At 41.0% G+C, this 23,050-nt stretch overlaps 1 protein-coding gene across 11 annotated transcripts in view; it reads left to right on the top strand.

Moving 5' to 3' along the window:
* The window catches only part of LOC138748799 (ryanodine receptor 1-like), a 394,433-nt gene that overhangs the window by 255,531 nt on the left and 115,852 nt on the right, over positions 1 to 23,050 (top strand). For 7 of the 11 annotated variants that reach the window (XM_069909560.1, XM_069909558.1, XM_069909555.1 and 4 more), the window contains 6 exons: positions 4,535 to 4,855; positions 6,780 to 7,020; positions 10,400 to 10,487; positions 12,782 to 12,874; positions 18,031 to 18,048; positions 21,494 to 21,664. In XM_069909560.1, coding sequence (XP_069765661.1) covers positions 4,535 to 4,855; positions 6,780 to 7,020; positions 10,400 to 10,487; positions 12,782 to 12,874; positions 18,031 to 18,048; positions 21,494 to 21,664 — 932 coding nt within the window. The remainder of the gene's footprint in view (positions 1 to 4,534; positions 4,856 to 6,779; positions 7,021 to 10,399; positions 10,488 to 12,781; positions 12,875 to 18,030; positions 18,049 to 21,493; positions 21,665 to 23,050) is intronic. The other 4 variants (XM_069909562.1, XM_069909563.1, XM_069909556.1 and 1 more) reach the window with 1 other exon arrangement.

Below are 23,050 nucleotides of genomic sequence, written 5' to 3'. Positions count from 1 at the left end.
CGATTTGGGCATAGACGTCAAAACAAATGAGAACAAATTTCTGACCTAGAGTCATGTTTACATGCAAAGTTAATCATCAGAAAATTGATCACAAAATCTTTCAGCGAAGGAAACTAAATTGGTTTCCCGGACCTGTACGCAAATGATCAGTTAACGGAGACAGGCAACCTTTGTAAAATAGCATCAAAGATCTAGCTTGATAACTCGAAAGAGAAATTCATTTGTATGTGCTTATACAACAAGTCATCTCAATGAGTGGGCAAGATGTACTAAAGAGACCTGCTTGGCACAATCTGAGCCAATTATAGTCTGTCTCACTCTGGTATCCTGGTCAGGTTGAGACTGCACCATCTGCCTTCACTACCTAGACTTATCCTGTTAAGGCTGAATACCAATTCCCCCAACAGCCACCTCAAATCATCCAGACGTTCCGTGAATGCCACATCCTCCGCTGGCTGCACCCCTGCATTCGGAGCCTACAGCTCTAACTGCACCTTAAGGAGCCAAACTTCCCCTCCCTCACAAATACAAACTTTGAGCTTCCTGGTGTACCACATGAGTGCTTCCTTGCAAGAAACAACCTTGCATGTTCCAAATTACTCCTAGAAGCTCCTGCCATTACTACTCTATCATCTTCCCTACCAGGGCATTCTTGAAATCAATATGGGACGCTGGGATTCATTAATGGGGGGATTGAATTTGGAGCAGAGAGATCACGTTGCATCTCTACAAATCTTTGGTAAGACCACCCTTAGAGTGTTGTGTTCAGTTCTGGTCACCTCATTATAGGAAGGATGTGGAAACTATGGAGAGGGTGCAGAGGAGATAGACCAGGATGTTGTCTGGACTGGGAAACAAGTCTTATGAGGCAAATTAGCAGAGCTGGGACTTTTCTCTCTGGAGTGTAGAAGGATGAGAGTAAACTTGACCGAGGTCTGCAAGATTATGAGAGACATAGATAGAGTGACAGCCAGCACCTGTTTCCCAGAGCAGGAATAGCAAATCCCAGAGGACATAAGTTAAGGGAGGGATGTTTTGTTTTACAGAATTGTGGGACCTGGAATGCTTGCCAGGAATGATAGTGGAGGCTGAAACATGGGGGACATTTAAGAAACTGTTAGACACATGGATAAAATAAAAATAGAGGGTTATGGATAGGGAGGGTTTAGTACTTTTTCTCCCCAGAAGAAACATGTAGGTCAGTACCACATCGAGGGCCGAAGGGCCTGTACTGTGCTGTGCTATTCTACGTTCTAACTTTAGCCAGCTCCCTTCTCATGTCTCTGTAGTTACCTTTACTCATCTGTGATGCCAGCACATCTGATTTTAGCAGCTTCTCAAACTACAGAATGAATTTCATCATACTGTGATCAGTGCCTCCCAAGATTTCCTTAACCTTAAGTCCTTTAACAAATACAGTTCATTGCAGAGGACCAAATCCAGAATTGCCTTTTCCCTTGTGGGCTCAGCCACACGTTGCTTGAAAAAGCCATCTCATAAGCATTCCACAAATTCCTTCTCTTGGGATCCAGCCACAACCTGATTTTCCTAGTCTACCAGCACATTGAAGTCCCTCATGACCACCACAACATTGCCTTTTTTTTGTCATATCTTCTCTAACTCCTGTTGTACTTTACACTCCACATCTTGGCTGCCATTTGGAGGGCTTTATTTAACTCGTATCTTAACCCTTACAGTTTCTCAAGGATTTGACATCCAATGTCGTTTCTTGCTAAGGATTTGATTTCAGTTTCAACCAACAGAGCAGCTCCACCGCCTCTGCCAACTTGTCTTTTCAATAGGATGTGTATCCTTAGACACTTAGCAGCTGTGATCCTCCTTTAGCCACATCTCTGTTATTGCCACAATGTCATACCTGCCAATTTCTAACTGTGCTTTAAGTTCATCTGCCTTGTTACCTATACTGCGTGCATTTACATGCAACAACTCCCTTGTTCACCACTATTCTCACCTTTGTCTCTGAGTTTAAATTCTTATTCTTTTCGATAAATTCTGCCCTTTTTTTTATTCTAGAGACTTCATCATCCTGTCCTGCGCTCTTCTTCACTTTAATTTCATCCATACTTTTCCAGTCTATTCAATTCACTGCCTTCTCCTTAAATTTAAAGTTCTATCCGCACCCTAGTTATGTGATTCCAAACACTGTTCAGGTGGAGACTGTACCATTGGAACAGTTCCCTGCTTCCCCAGTTCCCCACACATTCAACCCCACTTCTCCCATACCAGTGTTTAAGCCACATAGTTAACTCCCTAATCTTATCAATCTTTATGTCAATTAGCAAAGGACTTGGGTAGCAATCCTGAGGTTATTGCCTTATCAGTTCTACTTTTTAATCTAGTCCCTGTCCATTGAAATCAGCAGAATACCTTTCCTAATTCTTCCTACGTTGTTGGTACTCTTCTCTTTGGCTTGGCTTCGCGGACGAAGATTTATGGAGGGGCAATGTCCACATCAGCTGCAGGCTCGTTTGTGGCTGACATGTCCGATGCGGGACAGGCAGACACGGTTGCAGCGGTTGCAAGGGAAAATTGGTTGGTCGGGGTTGGGTGTTGGGTTTTTCCTCCTTTGTCTTTTGTCAGTGAGGTGGGCTCTGCAGTCTTCTTCAAAGGAGGTTGCTGCCCGCCGAACTGTGAGGCGCCAAGATGCATGGTTTGAGGTGATATCAGCCCACTGGCGGTGGTCAATGTGGCAGACACCAAGAGATTTCTTTAGGCAGTCCTTGTACCTCTTCTTTGGTGAACCTCTGTCTCGGTGGCCAGTGGAGAGCTTGCCATATAACACGATCTTGGGAAGGCGATGGTCCTCCATTCTGGAGACGTGACCTACCCAGCGCAGTTTGATCTTCAGCAGCGTGGATTTGATGCTGTCGGCCTCTGCCATCTCAAGTACTTCGATGTTGGAGATGAAGTCGCTCCAGTGAATGTTGAGGATGGAGCGGAGACAACGCTGGTGGACCCATGATTCGGAGCCGAACAGGAGTGTGGGTATGACAACGGCTCTGTATACGCTAATCTTTGTGAGGTTTTTCAGTTGGTTGTTTTTCCAGACTCTTTTGTGTAGTCTTCCAAAGGCGCTATTTGCCTTGGCGAGTCTGTTGTCTATCTCGTTGTCGATCCTTGCATCCGATGAAATGGTGCAGCCGAGATAGGCAAACTGGTTGACCATTTTGAGTTTTGTGTGCCCGATGGAGATGTGGGGGGGCTGGTAGTCATGGTGGGGAGCTGGCTGATGGAGGACCTCAGTTTTCTTCAGGCTGACTTCCAGGCCAAACATTTTGGCAGTTTCCGCAAAACAGGACATCAAGTGCTGAAGAGCTGGCTCTCAATGGGCAACTAAAGCGGCATCATCTGCAAAGAGTAGTTCACGGACAAGTTGCTCTTGGTGTGAGCTTGCAGGCGCCTCAGATTGAAGAGACTGCCATCCGTGCGGTACCGGATGTAAAAGCGAGGGGGAGGCGGCGGCCTCGGTAGAGCGAAGCAGGCGGAGGCCCTGGTCTGGGCAGAAAGAAGGAGGCGGTGGCCCCGGTCCGGGCAGAAGCGAGGGGGAGGCAGACCTAATCTCCGTAAGACTTTCCAAATATACATAAAGGCTATCTCTAGGCATCCTTTCCAATAGCTTCTCTACCACTGTTGTGAGGCCTCTGCCCTATAATTTCATTAATTAGCTTTGTTTCCCTTAAACAGTATAGATCTCTCCATTGTCCTTGAGCGCTCATATCCGCTCTCTAGTCATCCTCTTGTTTTGCATGTACATATAAAATGCCTTGGGATTTTCTTTAATCTTGCTTGGCAAGGACAGTTCATGGCTCCTTTTGGTCTTCCTAATGCCCTGTATAAAGGCCAACATTCCATTTGCCTGATAACCTGTGGGACCTGCAAACCAACCTTTTGTGATTCATGCACAAGCACTCCTAAATTCCCTGTGGGCAACACGTGCTGCAATCTTTCACCATTTAGATATTAATCCGATCTTCTGTTTCTCCTCAAGTGGATGACCTCACATTTACCATCATTGTACTCCTTCTGCCAGATCTTTTCTCCACTCACTTAACCAACCTATATCTCTCCTCTTTGGAAAGGTATGGACTTGATCTGTCACTTCAAAACTGACCTGGAAGGAAATGAATGCCATGGGCAGCCACAGCATCCAGGAAACGTTAGACCATTTAATGACTGTTCACTGGCCTCAAATTGTGGAGCAGTGCAGAGGATTGGGCATTAATGTAGTGATTGTAGCCAAAACATACAGGGTTGGTAGGTTCATTGGATGTACTTGGTCGGCACAGATTTCATCGGCTAGAAGAACCATCTACCATGCTGTATCGTTAAAAAAAATATACTCAGCGAACCTGATCAAAATTCCCAAAGTGCACTACCATTTCATGGTATTGCATTGTAATACATACAAAAATATGTTGAGTGAATCTTTGGGCTAATTTTAGTACCACTTTACATTACTGTATTTAAATATGACATTCAATAATCTAATTGCCTTTTTTTTTTTCTTGCATAGTTTTGGGTTTGCCAAGCAGTGTGGATGAAATGTGTCCAGATATTCCCGATTTGGACCACCTCATGAAAGAAATTAATGATCTCGCAGAGTCTGGTGCTCGTTATACTGAGATGCCACATGTTATTGAAATTACTCTTCCCATGCTCTGTAACTATCTGCCACGATGGTGGGAACAGGGGCCTGAAAATGTTGTAGATGAAAGCATAACATGTTGTACTTGTGTCACCTCTGAGCACCTCAATGCCTTGCTGGGAAATATACTGAAGATTATTGTTAACAATTTGGGTATTGATGAAGCATCTTGGATGAAAAGGCTTGCAGGTAAGAATATGAGAAAGCATGCATCATAAGAAGGAGTAAAAGTTTGGCTTGAATAAGAATGCTATTAGCCCACTATATTTTGTTGGGGTTCCTGCTTGGGTTAATACTAATTATTTTTCTCTAAAATTTCAGTCAAATAATTATGCATTTGTCACAATTTTTTTAAAATCCTATATTTATTGAATTGTAATTTATAGTAATTTTGCACCTTGGTCTGCCCAATACAAAAAATCAACACATTTCAAGACGTGTTCATGAAAGTAACTCTGATCTGAATGCTCCACCATTCTAGGCGGTCATTCAAATGAAGGACTGAGTGAACTTTTTTTTATGTGAAGCATGTCAGATGATGCAAAATGTTCCACGGTACCATCTTGAAGAGCAGGGGGATTATTTACATTTTAAATTTTATTTACAACATGGTAGAAATCGATTTCAACCATTGAAATATGTACCACCCAATTGACCTAAAGCCCTGAACCTTTTAGGAGATTGGAAAAAACTGCAGGTCATGGGGAAAACTTAGAAACTCCTTTCATCAACGAATTTGAACCTGAGTCACTGGTGCCGTAATAGCCTTATCTCCAATGTGTTTTCAATGCAATTAAACATTGCCAATTATTAGAGCTTATTGTGAGTCAATTGACTCTCATGCTCATGATGAGTATCATGATGATACTCTTGAGATTGTGAACAGTGCTTCCAGTCCTCATTAGGTGAGCATAAAGCCCTCCAAAAGGGGGTGGACACAGCCAACGACATCGCAGGCAAAACCCTCCTGCTATGGAGTACGTTTACAGGGAGCGCTGCCGTCGGAGAGCAGCAGCAATCATCAAAGACCCTCACCACCCAGCACATGCTCTGTTCTCACTGTTACCATCAGGAAAGAGGGATAGAGTCACAGCACCAGGTTCAGGAACAGCTGCTCCCCCTCCACCATCAGACTCCGCAACCACAAACTCCATCAGGGACTCCTTTAAGGACTCTCACTTGTGCACTTCATTGATTTTCTTTTTGTTCTCTCTGTATTGCAGTCAGTTTGATTTTACATTTTTTATTTGTTTACAGTTCTTTGTTTACATGTTTTACACTGTGTACAGTTTATTTTTTGCACTAATTAGTGTAATTCTGCTGCGCCAGCAGGAAGAAGGAATCTTGGTTGGATTGTGATGTCATGTATGTACTCGGACAGTAAATCTAAAATATAAGCAAAGGACCAAAAGGCTGCAGTGTCGATGCCACATCTCCTCGAGTTGAATGTGCAACGATGCCACATCTCCACGTGTTGAATGTGCAATAGATAAAGAATGAAAGGGGTCTTCCTGAAAAATACACTGCTTTCTATTAGAACCCCAGTTCGTAACTGCATCCTTAAATACATTGGCGATACACTATCCAAGTAGTAAATATGAACAATGGTTCAGTATCTGCAAGATGTCCATTTTCCCCGATTAAATTTTGTGTGACTTGTCTAAATTTTTCTCCTTACAAACATAGCAAAATATCTGAAAAGTGACAACACTTTGCAAAAGATTTCCTGCTTTCCTCATTGTATTTGTAATAATGATTTCTGAATGGATGTTGATATCAGTAGTGGGGTAGGTATGAAATTATATCAAGTGAAAGGGTAACATTGTCAAAGAAGATGTATCTAATAGACAAAGGTGATTAAAATTATGTTTACAAACATCTTAATACAGTAGATGATTTACACCAATATTAATATTTTCAAAAGCTACAGTTGTGAAGAAAGCAAATACTTGCCATTTTTTCCTGAATTTAGACCTGTAAAATCAAGGTTAAAGATAAATATTCTGCACTGGAAAAGGAGCACGTCAAACTCAGCAATCTGGAAATGTCAGTACGCCTCTTTATATCCAATCAACTGGGTTCTTTCTAATTTGTTTTAATTCTCTCCATCCAGTTTTTGCACAACCCATTATCAGCAAGGCCAAACCTGAGCTATTGAAATCCCATTTCATCCCAACCATGGAAAAATTAAAGAAGAGATCAAAAAAGGTTGTGGCTGAGGAGGATCAGTTGCGTATGGAGGGCAAGAGTGATGCTGTGGAGAGTGAATTACTAATTCGAGATGAATTTTCTGTTCTCTGCCGTGATTTATATGCATTGTATCCACTGCTGATTCGCTACGTTGACAATAACAGGTAAATTTACCTTTGTTTTGGGAATGAAAATTCCTTGGGATAGGAGTTCTAAGAATAGTTAAAAAATCAAAAAATTGATCTATCACCCTCTGAGTTGAACTGTTTTAGCTTAATTTAAGCGTCATGTTCAGCACAGTCACGTGAGCTGCAGGACCTGTTCGTGCGCTGCTCTGCTCTATGCTCACTTAACTAAGAGAAGCCCAAGTGGTCACAGGGAGAGCATGCAAATTACAGGCAGATAGCATCAGGAGTTAGGATTGCACCAAGATCACTCAAGATGTGACACAGCAGCTCAAGATGCTGTGCCTCTGAGCACCCAGTGTCTTTAATCCTTTGACATTACAAATGATGCTGGAGAAGGGACGACCTGTACAACATCCAGCAGAGGGCATAGAATCATTAGAGTCCCACAGCACAGAAACAGGTCCAGCTTTCCTTACTAAACAACTGCACTCCCCCCTCTTTAGTCCCATACCCTTCTAATCCCCTTCCACCCATGTAGTGAACCCAGGCAACATCCTTGTAAATCTCCTCTGGTTCAAATGTAAGCTTGTCAGGTCATCTCTGAGTTGGCTGGTGTAATGGGCAGGATTTAAAATAGAATACTATGGGAATATGAATATAAGAACATAGGAGCAGGTGTAGGTCACTGGGACTTTTAAACCGCCTTGTCATTCACTATGATCCGGTCTGATGTAATCCAGGTCTTGCCTCCCCATCTATGCCAGTTTCCCAATTCCCTGAGCTTTCAGAAAAGTTATAGACTTAATTTTTAAATATCTCCATTGAGTTAGCTTCTGGGGTACAGAATTGCAGTCTTTCACCACCTTCTGGGTGAATTTGTTCCGACGCACCTCATTTATAAATGATTGTTCTCTGGTCTTGTAACTTCATCACCCCGCCCCCCCCCCCCCCCCCACCATAGATCCTCAAGAGGTGAATTATCTAGATCACCTCTCATTTTTCTAAGTTCCAAGTAAAAATCTAATTGTATTGGTCACCTCATATTCCATCTGGGCACCCTCCAACAATATGGCATTAACATCAACTTCTCCAGTTTCTATTAGGCCCCCACTCATTTCTCTTTCCTTATCCCTCTGTCTCCTTTCCTGTAGCTCTGCATTCACAGAGCTACCCCCTCCCTGATCAATTCTCAGCTTTTCCCTCCCACTCTCCCATCCATGACCAACTATGGCCTCTTGGCTGTGGGTCTGTGCTCCTCCCCCACCCACCCTTCCTTTTTATTCAAATGCCTGCCTACTTTCTGCTCATTTGACAAAGGGCTCAGGCCCGAAATGTTGATGATATAACTTTTCCTCCTATGGATGCTGCTGAGCTTCCATATCTATTACAATATCTTGTTTCCCAGGAGTAGAAGGGTCTACTTCTGTTCCTATAATTTGTAGTCTGAAGGAGGAACAAGAATTTTTCCTCTACTACCAAGTCCATCTGCTCCAACCTGATCTCTCCACCAAATGAAATTGTAATGACAATCCTTTTGATTCCTTCCCTGTCCCATTCAACCATTGTCTTTTCTGGCACCATGTGGTATCTTCACCCCACTCCCATATCCTCTGATGTCTTCTGCACTTCTCAACTATGTGCAGTGGATGCCAGAATTTGAGTGGGGCCCCTGTCATTCTTGGCAGAAGATTATTGGAGGGCGGACGGTAAATGGCACTCGAGAGTGTTGTAGAGCGGGCGATACACGGGCACAATTTCTTGAAAGTGGCACCTTCACTGAACAAGGGGGTGAAGAAGGCATTTTTCTTCTTTGGGCTGTTTTTTTAAGTACAAAAGTTGTGAGATCATGATTCAGCTGTGCAAGGTGTAGGGTGAGTGACCACAGTTGAAGTGCTGTGTACAGTTCTTCTTACCTAGCTATAAGAACAATATCAATGTTGGAATGGGTGCAGAGGAGATTCACCAGGATGTTGCTAGGTCCAGAACGCTTGAGTTATCAGGAGTGGTTAGATCGGCTGGCTCTTTATTCCTTAGATCTTTGGAGGCCAATGAGTAACCTTAGAGGTTTATAAAATGAGGGCATAAATGAAGTGAATGCTCATGGTTTTTCCCAGAGAAGACAATTCTCAAATTAGACAGTATAGGTTTGAGGTGAGTGATTTAAGTGGGATCTGAGGAGCAACTTTTTCACTTAGAGGGTCGACCGTATCTGGAATGAGCTGGCGAAGGAATTTCTGAAAGTGGGTACAATTTCAACATTCAAAAGATCTACACGTAGGAACAGTTTAAAAGGATATGAGCCCAGAATGTCAACTTGGTCAGCATAAACAATTTGATCTGAGGCTCCATACAGTTTCATACTATATAACTGCGCTTCTCTGTGACTGGAATGTATTGACTATAATTACAACCAAATCCTCACAAGGTGAAAAATGCAAACATTTTGTCACCAAAAAAATCTGTAGTAATTTGTAATTGTTAACAGCAATAATTAGAAGGTAAGTTGCTCCATTTGAATCTTTTATTCAACAAAAGAATAATGATTAATGAAAAGAGGTCGGAAAATTTATTGACCCTGGAATTGATTTGAAGATTAAAATAATGAACCATTATTTCTAGAGAATCACATGTTATCAGATGTAATGTGTGCTGTGGTCCATCCTCTTAATGTTATGGACGCAAGGTCAGAAATTTTTTTTTTCAACAATCTATAAATAAGATCCTAAACCACCATCTTTCATGTCTTGAGAAGAGAGTGCATCAAGTTTGTGTCGAGAGCAGAATCTGGTTTACAGGTTGATCAATCTTGCCCAAGTCACAATCTACATTTGTGCATTCTTATTGAAGCCTTCTGTGTTTTATGTATTTTCAAGATACCCATTTCCTTGCCTTTGGCACATGTCCTTTCATTTTTTTCCTGTCCATGCACCAGCATAATTGTACAGTCCTCTACCACCTCCTCTGGCAGCTCGTTTCATTTACCCTCCACCCTCTGATACCCTTTAAATCTTTTTCCTCTCGCCTTAAACCTCTAGTTTTAGACTCCCTTGCCCTGGAAAAGAGACCACAACCGCCTCTCTCTTTATGCCACTCAGTTTCATATCATTGTCTTTCTTGCAATATAAAGTTGACTCAAGCAAAATCCCCAGTACCCTGCGCAAAAGGGAAGATTTTCTTCAGCTAATTAGTGTGGTCAAAAAGCTATGTTGTCAAGAAAATTTGTTATATTGAAAAATGTTACCACAATATAATCATCAGTATCATTTACCATTGCGACCCAGAACCATATTATTCCCAAAGTATTCCAGAAATGCACTGGAAATAATATGATTTTGAAGCAGAAGCTTTCTCCCTGTCTAGTCATTAGTTCTGTTTGTAATTACCACGGCCAGATTGTTTGTGCTTCTTTTCACAGAGCCAAGTGGTTAACAGAACCAGATCCCGATGCCGAAGAGCTTTTTAGAATGGTGGGAGACATCTTTATCCTGTGGTCAAAGTCGCATGTAGGTTTCACAACTTTCAGCAAATGGTATCGAAATATGAGGTTCCACATTTCAGCGATAGCTTTTATTTTACTCTTTCATCTCAATACAAATTAATTATGGCCTCAAGGTGACATTGCACAGTTTCTTTGTCTTGTGTGCTAGAGCACCAAACCCAATTATTAAAGTTGTTTTAAAACCTTACTCTTAAAACTGAGTTTAACTCATTCATACACTTATCATTTGCAGCAGTTGATATTCTACATATTGTCTGGAAAGTAGTGTTTATCTGCAACAATTTACAGAGCATGTTGGCAAATTGAATCCAAAATTATCTTGGAAAAGAGGAAGAGAGTGTTTGTTTTTTGTGATTGGTGCCTCGGCTGAGATCAATGAGTGAGCATTAAGTATCAATGAAGGGCCAGAAGACTGAGGGGGTGGCAAATGTTGTGCCTTTATTCTGGGAACTAGTGGCCAATCAGCCTAGCATCTGTGGTTGGGAAGTTACGAGAGAGCATTGCATGCACGTGGATGGACGAGAGTTGATTAGGGATTGTCAGCAGTTTTGTAACTGGGATGTCATATCACACAAATTTAATTAGGTTTTTGAAAGATGTCACCAAGGTTGATGAGGGTAGAGTTGTAGACGTGGTCTGTGTGGATTTCAGGAAGACATTCAATCAGGGTCTGCGTGATAAGACTTTGATTTCTGAAGGACAAATGTGCCAGAATATTTCTTTTCCACCTTGTCTACCTGTGATGCCATCTGGATCCCCGGATCCTTCTGTTCTACCGCATTGTGCAATGCCTTATCGTTTACCGTGCAAGTCCTACCCAGGTTGTAACACCTCACACTTGTCTGCATTAGATTCAATTTGACATTTTTCATCAAATTTTCCCAGCTAGTCTAGATCCCGCTGCAAGCTGTGATAGCTTTACTTCCTGTCCACTACACCTCAAATCTTTGTCATCTGCAAATTTTCAGATTTACCACCTTATCATCCATATGGTTGATAGAGATTTCAAACAACAATTAACCCAGCACCGATCCCTGAGGCACATCACAAGTCACAGGTCTCCAGTCAGTAAAGCAGTCACCTACTCCCACTCTCTGGCTTCTGCCACAAAGCCAATGCTTAATCTAATTTGCTATCTGATCCTGGATACTGAGTGACTGAACTCTCATGGCCAACCTCACATGTGGGACCTTGTCATAGAACCATGGACACTAGGCACGGAAAAAGCTCCCTTTGGTATTTATTGCCAATCCTGAACTATTATTCTGTCTAGTTCCACTGCCCTCAATCCAGGCCATAATCCCTCTATACTCCTCCCATCTATTGCCTGCTATTGCTATTTATTTCTTCTCTCTCTCTCCCCTGCTGCAACTTTCCCACGGCAAAGTTTATACCTTCATTTTAATCTTCCTTCATGCACTCATGCAAAAACTTGGGTCATTTCAATCCCACAATGCAATTGCATGATTGCAACACCAGTGTCTGCAGATGCTGGGGATTGTACTAGGAGTCGAGGCTGTCAATCCCCAGCGTGAGATGACGTTATTTGATGCTGGCGTTGAGCTGATTTTGCTTTCACATGAGACACTTTAAAGGCCAATTGGCTGTTAATTCCCAGGATCTCTTGCAAGTATGAAAGGTGCTTTGCTTAGCAGTCTCACATGCAACATCTTGTTAAAGGCCTGAAAATCCATGTGAACAACATTCACTGGCTCTTTATCTTCCTGTTATTTCCTCAAAGAATTTCAACAGACTTGTCAGGCAAGATGTCCTCCAGGAAACCATGCTGACCTACCTATTTTACTGTGTGCCTCCAAGTACCCTGAAACATTTTCCCAACCACTAACCGGTCTCTAATTTCCTGTGATTTGCCTCCTTCCCTTTGCAGTTTTAGTTATCCAGAATCTAATGATTCAAGTCAAGTTCATTGTCATCTGATTGTACAAATAGAACCTCATGAAACCATGTTGTTCAGTTCATTGGCCACTTAATTTGTCCCTTGAGTGGTGAAATTTGGGGGAATTGTTGAAAATGTGAGAATAAAATGTCAGATTGTTTGGCCTGAGTCAGTGGGCTGAAGAATGGTTTTTGGGCTGGATGTCTCTGTGACTATGACTAATAGCAGAAAGAGAGCAGTGCATCCTGGTCTAATGGTGGTAAAAGGACACAATTTTTGTGATAGAATGCATTATGAGAAGTATAATTTTATGCAGTGTAATTTTTAAATTGTATGATGTGAGCTTATGCTAAAAATTTAACAGCAAATTTCTGAAAATTGCATTTCTTTATTGCACTCAGAATTTCAAACGTGAAGAGCAGAACTTTGTGGTGCAAAATGAAATCAACAATATGTCATTTCTCACTGCAGACAGCAAAAGCAAGATGTCCAAGGTAAGGTGCCAGCCATGTGTGGAGATACACCACTGTATACTGTTACTTGGTACTGGCACTGTATATATGTTTGGTTCATATGTATGGCGGTGACCACCCCCTCCAATCCCCAAATAAAGGCAGTTAAGCCAAGTCCCTCCCTCAGTGAGTTCTGGGATTAGGCCAGAACAGGAGCATGGTCCAAGTCTTATGGCGTCCTGCATCTCCAGTATTTTGGTATCATTAATAATGTATCCCCATTTGAAGAGGATCTTGACAACTGTATCATTATTGTCATGGACAATGCCCAAGTGGTTTAAAATAACCAAACTGATGCGAGGACTCTTATTGGTGAAAGACTTCAAGCGTTGCTCCACAAGGATCAAAAGTAAGAATGGCAAGTCCAGGAACCAAGCAGTTGATTTGGGTTTTAAAAGAAGGAAGTGTATGGCTGGTGTCATGTACTAAAACTGGGAAGGCATATTCAGAATATAGGGAGGGCAGGGGCTTAACAAAAAAAATTAAATGGCAAAGATGGGTAATGAAGTATCACTGGCAGATGAGATTAAAGAAAATCCCAAGGCATTATTGAGTTTCAGTTCGGGAAAAAGAACAAGCAATGCATCAGGCATTGGCAGGTTCTCTCTATATGCTGAGGAAATGGAAGCTTGGGAAGAGAACAGTGATGTTCTGAAACACTTTGACATTGCAAAAGAGGAGGTGTTGGTAGTCCTAAAGCACATCAATGTAGATAAATCTAAGGGTCATGACCAAGAGTATCCTAGGACTTTGTGGAAGCAAGAGAAGGAATTGCTATGGCCCTTGCAGAGACATTTGTATCTTGCTAGGGGAAGACTGGAAGGTGGCTATTATTATGCCTTTATTTAAAAGGGCTGCAAGGACAAGCCAGGGAAACTATAAGTAGATGAGTCTGACATCAGTCATGAAGAAGTTACTGGAGGAATTCTGAGAGTTAGGATCTACATAGAATTTGGAAAGGCAAGGACCTATTGGAGATGGGCTTTGTATATGAGAAGTTGTCTCACAAATTTGATAGTTTTTTTTCTAAGGCGATCACGAGGATTGGTAGAGATGGTCTGCATGGACTTTAGCAAGATCTTTTAGCAAGGACCCACATTGAATGGAATCCAGGGTGTGCCAGCCATTTGGATTAAAAAATGGCTTAGAAGTAAGGGTCAGAGAATGAAAGTGGGGTGATGTTTGACAGATTGGAGGCTTGTGACCAAGGCTATGTCACAAGAGTTAGTGGTGGTTCCCCTAATGTTTGTCACATATATTTACAATCTGAATGAGAATGTGAATAGTATGATAAATTTGCACATTATGCCAATTTTGAGGTGGGCTGGACAGTAAAGAAACTAGTCTACGGCTACAATAGAATCTAGATCAAAATGAGCAAAAAGATGGACTATATCTCACACAACTGAGAAATGGTGCACTTTGGGAAGTTAAACCAAACTAGGACATACATTAAATGGCAGAGCCTGTAGTGCTGTAGAATTGAAAGATGTAGGGGTAGAATTACAATAGTTCCCTGAATGCCAGGGAGGTAAAGGAGGCATATTGCATTGAATATAGAGTCTGGGACGTCATGTTACAACTGCAGCTCCTCAATTAATATGCTTTAAAAAAATTGGAACTGGAGTTTGATGATCTCAGGATCATGCGAGAGACAGAAAAGTTCATCAATTGCAGCTACAGTGATGTGGCCACACCTACGATACAGGCCACAGGAGTTAAAGGAGAAGGCAGATGGTGTAATGCTCCCCTGCAGCCATTTCCTGCAGTTACATATACCTGGTGGGGGAAATCAAATATCAGAAGGTAGGAGCAGAAACAGCCAGGTCATTGGCACCTTGACTGGCTCCGAGCCTCACCTGGAAAGGGTGAAGTCAGGTAGAGTGATAATGGAAGGATGTCCAGTGGTCAGGGGCACCTCTGTGCCCATGGATGGGTGTTTCTGTGGCTGCAAGAGGCTCTAGCTTGGTGTGTTGCCTCCTTGGTGCCAGGGTCCAGAATGACTCTGGAGGGAAGGGAGAGCAGCCAGAAGTCATGGTCCATATTAGTACCATTGGCACAGGCAGAAAGGGAAATGTGGTCGTGCAGAATGAGCTCAATGAGTGAGCGGGATTTCCAAGGTTGTAATCGTGGGATTACTACCCATGCCAAGTCCTAGTAATGCAATAAACCAGAAGATAGAACAGTTTATTGTTTAGCTAAGGTGCTGAAGCAGAAGGAAGGGATCCAGGGATTTGGACCATTGGGCTCCATTCCAGGGAAAGTGGGACCTGAGGGTGGGTTACGTGAACTAGAGGAGGGCCAATATCCTCCTGGGGAGGGTGTTAGTGCTCTTGGGGAGGGTTTAAGATGGAGCGGCAGAAGGGTTGGAACCTGAGCAGCAAAGCAGCAAGTGGAGGAATTGAGGAGATAGCAGATGCTCAGGGAAGCAGGACAGGAAGGAACAGATGAATGGTCACAGTGAGACTGAGGGGCAGAAGGTGCAAGGAATATTCACTTCTCCATGTCTTTCTCTTCTACCCTCCCACCTTTATCTATTACTTGTCTTCCTTGCCCTTGTCCTTCCTTTTTCTTCAGATGTGTGCCCTGATTTTCTGAGGAAGGGCTAAGTCTTGAAATGTTTTACTTGCTATGGATGTTGCGTGATTTGCTGGGTTTCTCCAGCACTTTTGTATATCGCTCCCAGCACTAAACCTTGTGCCACCCCATTAGTAACTGACTGCCAATCTGAAAATGACCTATTACCACCCTCCACCTCCTGCCTACCAACCCATTCCCGATCACATCAATACATGACTTCCCACACTCTATTCTCCAATTTTGCACACAATCTCTTTTTCTGGCCCCTGATCAAAAGCCTTTTGAAAGTCCAAATGCACCCCATCAACTAATGTACAGGATCCTTTTATTTCTGAAGTATGGTGACTTGCTTCTAGCTAACATTGAAAGCAATAGTTTGCTCATGAAAGGGATCTCAGCAAAGGTCAGCAATCTGCTCAACGTTCCATTATGTGAAATCAAGAATCAAACCTTTTCTTCATTGCATCAAGATGCCTCTGTATGGAAATGGCAGTACTTCCAGCCAGATCAGAGTGAGAATGACTTGAGAGAGAAACATAACTCCACCTCCATCACAACCGTCAGCAAGGCCATTGTGTACTGTGTGATGTGAAGTCGCTGAGCCTTTCTAAACAAATGCACGTGATTTCCACAGAAAAGACTGTGATCTCTTGGCTTCATTCAGCCCAACTGCAGGATTATTGACTATTTGACTCTATGGTCCTTGTCATCTGATCGTAGTAAGAAGAAGGGATAGCACACTCCTCATGTCAGGTGCATTTATAGCTGCCTTGTCATGAAAGCATACCTATTACGGCTCTCTGACTTTTCTGGATCCATGGACCCTCCTACATGTGAGCTGCTGGCCAAGATTCCCCACCTCATTTGGTTGAAAGCAGTCTACCTGTGTCCTGTGTGAAGCGTCCCACTAATGTCATGTGTTTAGTCAGTTCTTGGAAAAGGGAGGAGTTGCAATGGTCAGCTGTATCGGTAACAATTCCATGGTGATGCAAATAAATCTGCAGATGCTGCAATCTATTGCAGTATGCAATTGTACTAGAGAAACTCAGCAGGTCATGCAGCTTCCATAGGAAATAAAAGGCAATCAGTATTTCTGTCCAAAGCCCTTCATCAGGAATGGGTGTAGATTAAATTATACGAATTATACTTGTTGGGAAGCAACAGTATTATTGCGTTTACTTGGCATTTTTTGGAACCTGTGTACCCTCTGTCAATAAGGAGGAGGATGCTCTCATCCAGCCTACAGTAAGCTGATCATAGTCGCCCTCCTCAAATGTGAATGACATCCTCACTGCCGGAATGAAGGAGATGAAATCATTGAACAAGGTGTTGATTGGCCAACCTTTGAAATCATGACTGTTGTGTGCAGGATGGATAGGGTGAAGTCCCTCCATAGTAGTTATAAAATGTAGACACGTGAGAGACTGCAGATGCTGGAATCTGGAGCAACACACAACCTGCTGGAAGAGCTCAACAGATGCATACTTCTCAGTCCATTCTCAGTCCTGATGAGTTTCCAGTCCGCAACATTCATTTATTCCCCCACTGATGCCACTTGACCCAACGAGCTCTTCCAGCAGATTTCATGTTGTAGATATGTGTTGCATAGAAGTATTTCCATGGGTTAATAACTTTAAAAACTGCATCTCTTTTGCAATTGTTACATTGTTGGCAACTGCATTCAATTCATTTTTCTACCAAACTCTTTTAACTGAATTGCAAATTAAAATGTTCACCTGAAATTGATTGAAGACAGTTCCATAAAAAATGTGACATAATCACTAATTTAATAATAAGCCACATAATTACAAAAAGTGAAATATTGCAATAACTCAACAACTTTTGATAAGTTTTTGCTGTTATACCTGCCATTGGCACACTTAATACAATGCATAATAATTTACATACTTCACAGGTATTCAAAAGATTAGTAAGTAAACTTTGTCACTCTGGGTTCAAAAGCTACCAATGTCGTTCACACGATGATATTTCTCTTGACTATTCAAGTGAATTAAAATCAATTGTGGAACTTTTTGAACTGTAATTTCCCACTGGAAAATCAGCTGTGTGGTACCTTACTAACAAATTAATTTTAAGAGAAAAATTGATGTTGATCTTGAAACCTTGAGCTTTGGGTAGTTAATGTAATTAATAAATCCTAGATTGCCTCGCCTGTTTTTCAGAAGGAGGATCATAGCGGGACAGGCAGCGTCCATACACAGCAAGAGACAATGTTTTGGGTTGAGACCCTTCATGGGTAACGGCACAAAATGTTGACTGTCTGTCGCTGTCCATATTGTCATACAGAGTCCTCCAGCATTTTGTGTGTTGCTCCAGTTTTCTAGCATCTGCAGTCGTTTTCGTATGCTTTTATTTCCAGGTTGTTCTTAATGAGATTTATTTTGTGTATCTCTGTATTTTGTTTAAATTTGATGGATGACCATATTTAATAACTCCTTTGCTGAAGTTTGGTACTTAAAGTGAAATTTCTAATAATTTCCTAATTCCTTATCTTTTCTATGGCATATTGATATCTGCGGTCATGTCTGCCTGAATAGGCTGGAGAGGATGGACAGGTCAGAGGGCATGCTGATATGAATATGCATCCGCTGTGCAGCTAGCTTCGCACTGCTGATGGCATTTTCCCAGATACTCCTGCTAAGGCCTTCTGATGATTGCGCTGTTTCACTTTCTATCACCAGCCTCATGGAATCGGGCACAATGGCTTATTTAATAATGAAGTAATATCATTTTTATGAAGCAAAACAAATAAAAAGGCATTACCTGGTAAAATTTACTGAAGGAAACCAAAAATTACCATGTAATTAAGCAAACCAGACTGGTGACAGAATAGATGGTGTGGCTTGGCTATACAACGTTAGGCTCAGTGGTTACATTCAGAGAGCCATCAGCCACTGGCAAGCAAGATGAGAAGAGCTCAGTGATGTTTTAAACATTCTTTTGTGTGGTTTAGTATTTTTAATGGTTTGAAGGGAAAGTGAAACCTGTAATGATAGACTTGCAGGTATTGATTATTGCAAGTTGGCAATGCTAGCATGTTGCTTTCATGTGCTAGTAGAATCAGAGAGTTTCAGTTTTTAATCCCTTAATGTTCTCTTGACATACATTTGGAATTTGAAATAACCATTAATCACAAAAATCCCTTAAATAATGACGATAGATTAATATAAAGATGGTTAATATATTTTAATTAATATCTTTATCACTCGAATATATTTAATCACACACTTTAATATTTAATATTCAATATTTAAACCTCCAGTAAAAAGGGATTGTTAGGGGTTGAGAACCTATTTCAAGTGGCTCTGTTTTGTCTGACAGCAAACCCCAATTCTGTGAATTACAAGATTTAAAAATGTTTAATGTTTTGACCCAGCATTTATTCCTCAAAGGCTTGTTTTTCATTAAGCCACATGTGGCCAGCTTCTAGTGCCTGAGCACGACTGAAGGACCATCAGATGGGAGATGAAACATTTTCATTCATTCAGTATTCCTTCCCCCTCTCTTTGTACCACTGCTCTACTGAGTAACTGTTATTTGAACTGAATTTAAAAACCTTCGGGTGCAAACATTTTGGGAGAATTCTATGTCCCAGTTCCAGCAACCTGTTCTTCCACTGAAATATCACAAGTGGTGTCTTCTGTGTTTAATGGAGAGATTATTTAACAAACTCATTAACATAATAGTTCATCATTAAGTTAGACAACATGGATTTGTTCGATATTGTATGCTGTAATGTGTTTAAGATGGATTGGTTCCAGGAGGTAATTTTCCAACCAGGTTTCCAGTTACAGCAGCCATAATAGACAATAGATATACATCTATGAATTTTTTTATCATATATTTTCATTCCTCTCGAATTTCAAAAGGGACTCCTGAAATTAACAATGATTTTAATTACGTTAATTCTTTGAATTATAAACAAATTTTCTATTCTCCCTGGCAGGCTCAATCATTCCTCAGATGGATTCTGCTCCCTGCAGGACACAACAGATTCATTTTTTTAAGAATTTATCCTCTAACAAATGGCCAGATAACCAATATTTAATGTTCCGTGCAGTAATATTTCACTGTTTAAGTGGTTCTACTGCACTAAATTTTAATTCACAGGCACTAAACATGCATCAGCATTTTTTTAAGCACTTGGGAATGTTGCATCTTTCCACCTTCAATATCAAGGGATATAAATTGATCTGCAGTCATTTCCAGACAATGGAATAAAATTATTTCTCTTCCATTATCAATGTATTCAGCCCAATCTGTTGACACTAAAAACTATGTGAACAAGGGAGTTGGGTTCATATTAGTTTAAATATTATTATAATAATCAACATAATACTCCATCTTCGGATATTGATGGGTGCAGAGGGAGACCTGGGCCCAAGTTCCATAGTTGTGCAAAATTATCTGCCTTCATTTTGTTGGAGTACCTTTTGAATCTTATTTTTAAAAATATAAAAAAGACATTCAGTTTCAAATTGACTCTAATCTTGATTGGTTAAAGCAGAAAGTGTATGATCTTTTATGATTGTCTTGCTTTGTAAAATTAAGGAATACAAGAAATATTTTTATGCAGGAGATTATTCCAGAAATCCCAGCCAAACGCTTGCTGTTACCACCAATTTATCAGGTAATCCTCCCTGAATTAGAGAAGAGAAACCATTGCCAACTAGTATCAAAGCTGAGAAGGTCTGGTTTCACGTGTGCTTCTCTTTCCCACCAATACTCTTCTAATTAAGATCAGACCCTTTATGTAAGAAGTTTACACATGAGCCAATGTAGTACGACGTGTTCATGCCAACAAGAACAATAATTGGGTGGGTGTCAACCAGCTGCTTTGGTAGATAACAAGATCTAGTTTAGTTTGGCATCACATGTTGAAAACGACTGGATTTCACAAGGTGAGACTGTCTTTCTTGCTCCAAGTAATGGTCTGTTCTTAGATTTATAAACATGAGAAAGGCAGTTGCCTTTTTCAATCTCCTTTCTAACTGGATCCTGAAAAATCCCTAATAGATGATTCTGCACTTAGACCTGATTAAAATTGTCATTCTCTCGATATAACGTAAAACATTTGCTCAAGTGACCATTTCAGAAACTAGACAGAATGGGAGGTAACTCAGGACATTTTGTTTGTTTCCTGATCTCTGCAGAGCAACTAGAGTTGAAATTATAAATAGTCCTTTCCTGTCCATCCTGATCTGTTTGATTAACTGATCTTGGTCTCTGTGCTCTAATTGAATCTGTGTATCAGTTCCAAGGAAGACTTTCTACTCTAGTTATGTTCCACTGAACTCTGCTTGAAAGTATGCTTTTGAGTGGTTTTTTCAATTCAGTGTTGGCTTGAGTGATCATTTGAGTTAGAAGAGAGAAGCTGATGTCTGAATTTATTATCTTCAGTTGAAAAAAATGAAAATTTCCTCTCCTAGCCAATGTTGGAGGTGTAACACCCGCTTTTACTGAGTGGATGCATATGTGAATAAACAAGGATTCAGATAGCGTTATATTTGGATTTTGTAAATACTGTGGTTAAATTTAGATCCTTCAGTCAAAAACTAAAGGCATTGTGATGAGTTCTTATCTTAAACCATCTGTAAATCTGCTTTTGGTTTGGGAGTTATTGTTATTCTTGGTAAGATGAATGATATTCTCTGCCATTTAAGGTAAGAATGAAACCAGCAGCAAATAACATAGTGGTCTATAACATTTTAATACCAAATTGGTAAAGTATATATAATGAAGAATGTTGCACCAATTAATGTTTACATTTATGCAATTCACTGGGATGAGAGTGTTTAGCGCTTTTGAAAAGGCAGCAAAAATTGGTGTAAGATCCTGCATTCTTTTCAAATGCATCGTTGTTGAATATGTTTAATAGGGATGTGTATGTATGCAGTTAGTCTTTTCTGCCATTTTAACATGCTCTTCTACCTGCACCTTACCATCTGTAATTTATTGCATTGAATATAATTTTAAAAAGCATTTTATTGTTAACTTCAGTCAGGAGGATCTGATCAAGAAAGGACAAAAAAGCAGAGGAGAGGTGATCGTTACTCCATTCAGACATCGTTGATTGTAGCAACTCTTAAAAAAATGCTTCCGATTGGCCTGAACATGTGTTCACCTGCTGATCAAGAACTCATTAACATTGCCAAGACAAGATATGCTCTAGTAAGTGATGAATTTTATGCTCTAGGTTGATGGTTCTCTTTATCAATTGTTTAACATTTTATAAGGAAAAAAACATCTGGTTGCAGATGGAGACACTTTTCATTGGGCGAACATTCTGGTTAATCTGAAAAGAGACGTCAGTAAAGTTCACACTGAGATTTGTGCAATATGCTGGATTTCATCTTTTATTCTATGGATGAGACCATTTCAGCCACTGAGTCCTGGCCAGCTCATGGTGTAAACTGCTTCCCCATTAGTTTTCCTTTCACCTTTTCTGTGTTCCCATTCATGCATTCTACATTCTTTCACTCACCTGCACTCTGGAGACATTCACAGTGAACAGATAACTCAATGTTCTGCACAGCTTGAAGATGCAGAAGAAAACTTTTCTCAGAAGCAGGAGTACTCAGAGGGAAATTCCCACACCCACAAGGAAACACGTAAACTCCACACAGACAGAACCTAGTGGAAAGATGGTGGGACTGATGACCTAAGTAAGAGAAAGTTTATGGTGATTCATGGGATTCTGAAAGATGGGATCTACCAGCATTTGGATAGGCAGGGACTGATTAGAGGAAATAAGCATGGGAAATCATGTCTCGTGAATCTGATAGAGTTTATTGAAGAGACCAAGGTCATTGATTAGGGTTAGGTGCCATTATTGAAATGGCCTTCCACAAGGTCCTGAATGGTTATGTGCTCTGGAAGGTTAGATTATAAGGATACAAGCAGATCTGGCCAGCTGGATTTGAAACTAATTTGGAAGAAAACGACAGGATAATAATGGAGGGTTCATTTTCTGAGACCTGTGTCCTGTGCTTCAGGGGCTATTGATTGAAGTTAACATGATTAGTAAATTTGCAGATGGCACCAAAATTGGTGTTGCAGTGGACAGTGAAGATGGATATCTAAGTATATGACAGAATCTAGATGCCAGAAAATTGGAGAATGGCAAATACAGGTGCAGGCCCCTTTTTTAAGAAAGAGAAGAGGGAGAATTTGGGAATTGGAGACCAGTCAATGTTGCTCCAGTGGTGGGCAAACTATTGGAGAGGATTTTTTAGGACAGTATTTATGAGCATTTAAAGAAGCATAATTTTCTCAGGGATAGTCAGCATGGCTTTGTAGGTCATGCCTCACAAGCCTAATTGAGTTTTAATTTTTTTTAAATTTAAATTTAAAAATTTTGGCCCATCGGTCCATGCTGCCAATTTATACCCAATTAACCTACACCCCTGGTACGTTCTGAAGGGCGGGAGGAAACCGGAGCTCCCGAGGAAAACCCACGCAGACACGGGGAGAACATACAAACTCCTTACAGACAGCGCAGGATTTGAACCACGGTCCCAATAGCTGGTGCTGTAAAGGTGTTGTGCTAAGTTGGGT

This window comes from Narcine bancroftii, chromosome 13, assembly GCF_036971445.1.
Source record: "Narcine bancroftii isolate sNarBan1 chromosome 13, sNarBan1.hap1, whole genome shotgun sequence".
Lineage (NCBI taxonomy): Eukaryota > Metazoa > Chordata > Chondrichthyes > Torpediniformes > Narcinidae > Narcine > Narcine bancroftii.
Note: the sequence above shows the minus strand (reverse complement) of the source record. Positions and strands in the feature narration are given on the sequence as shown.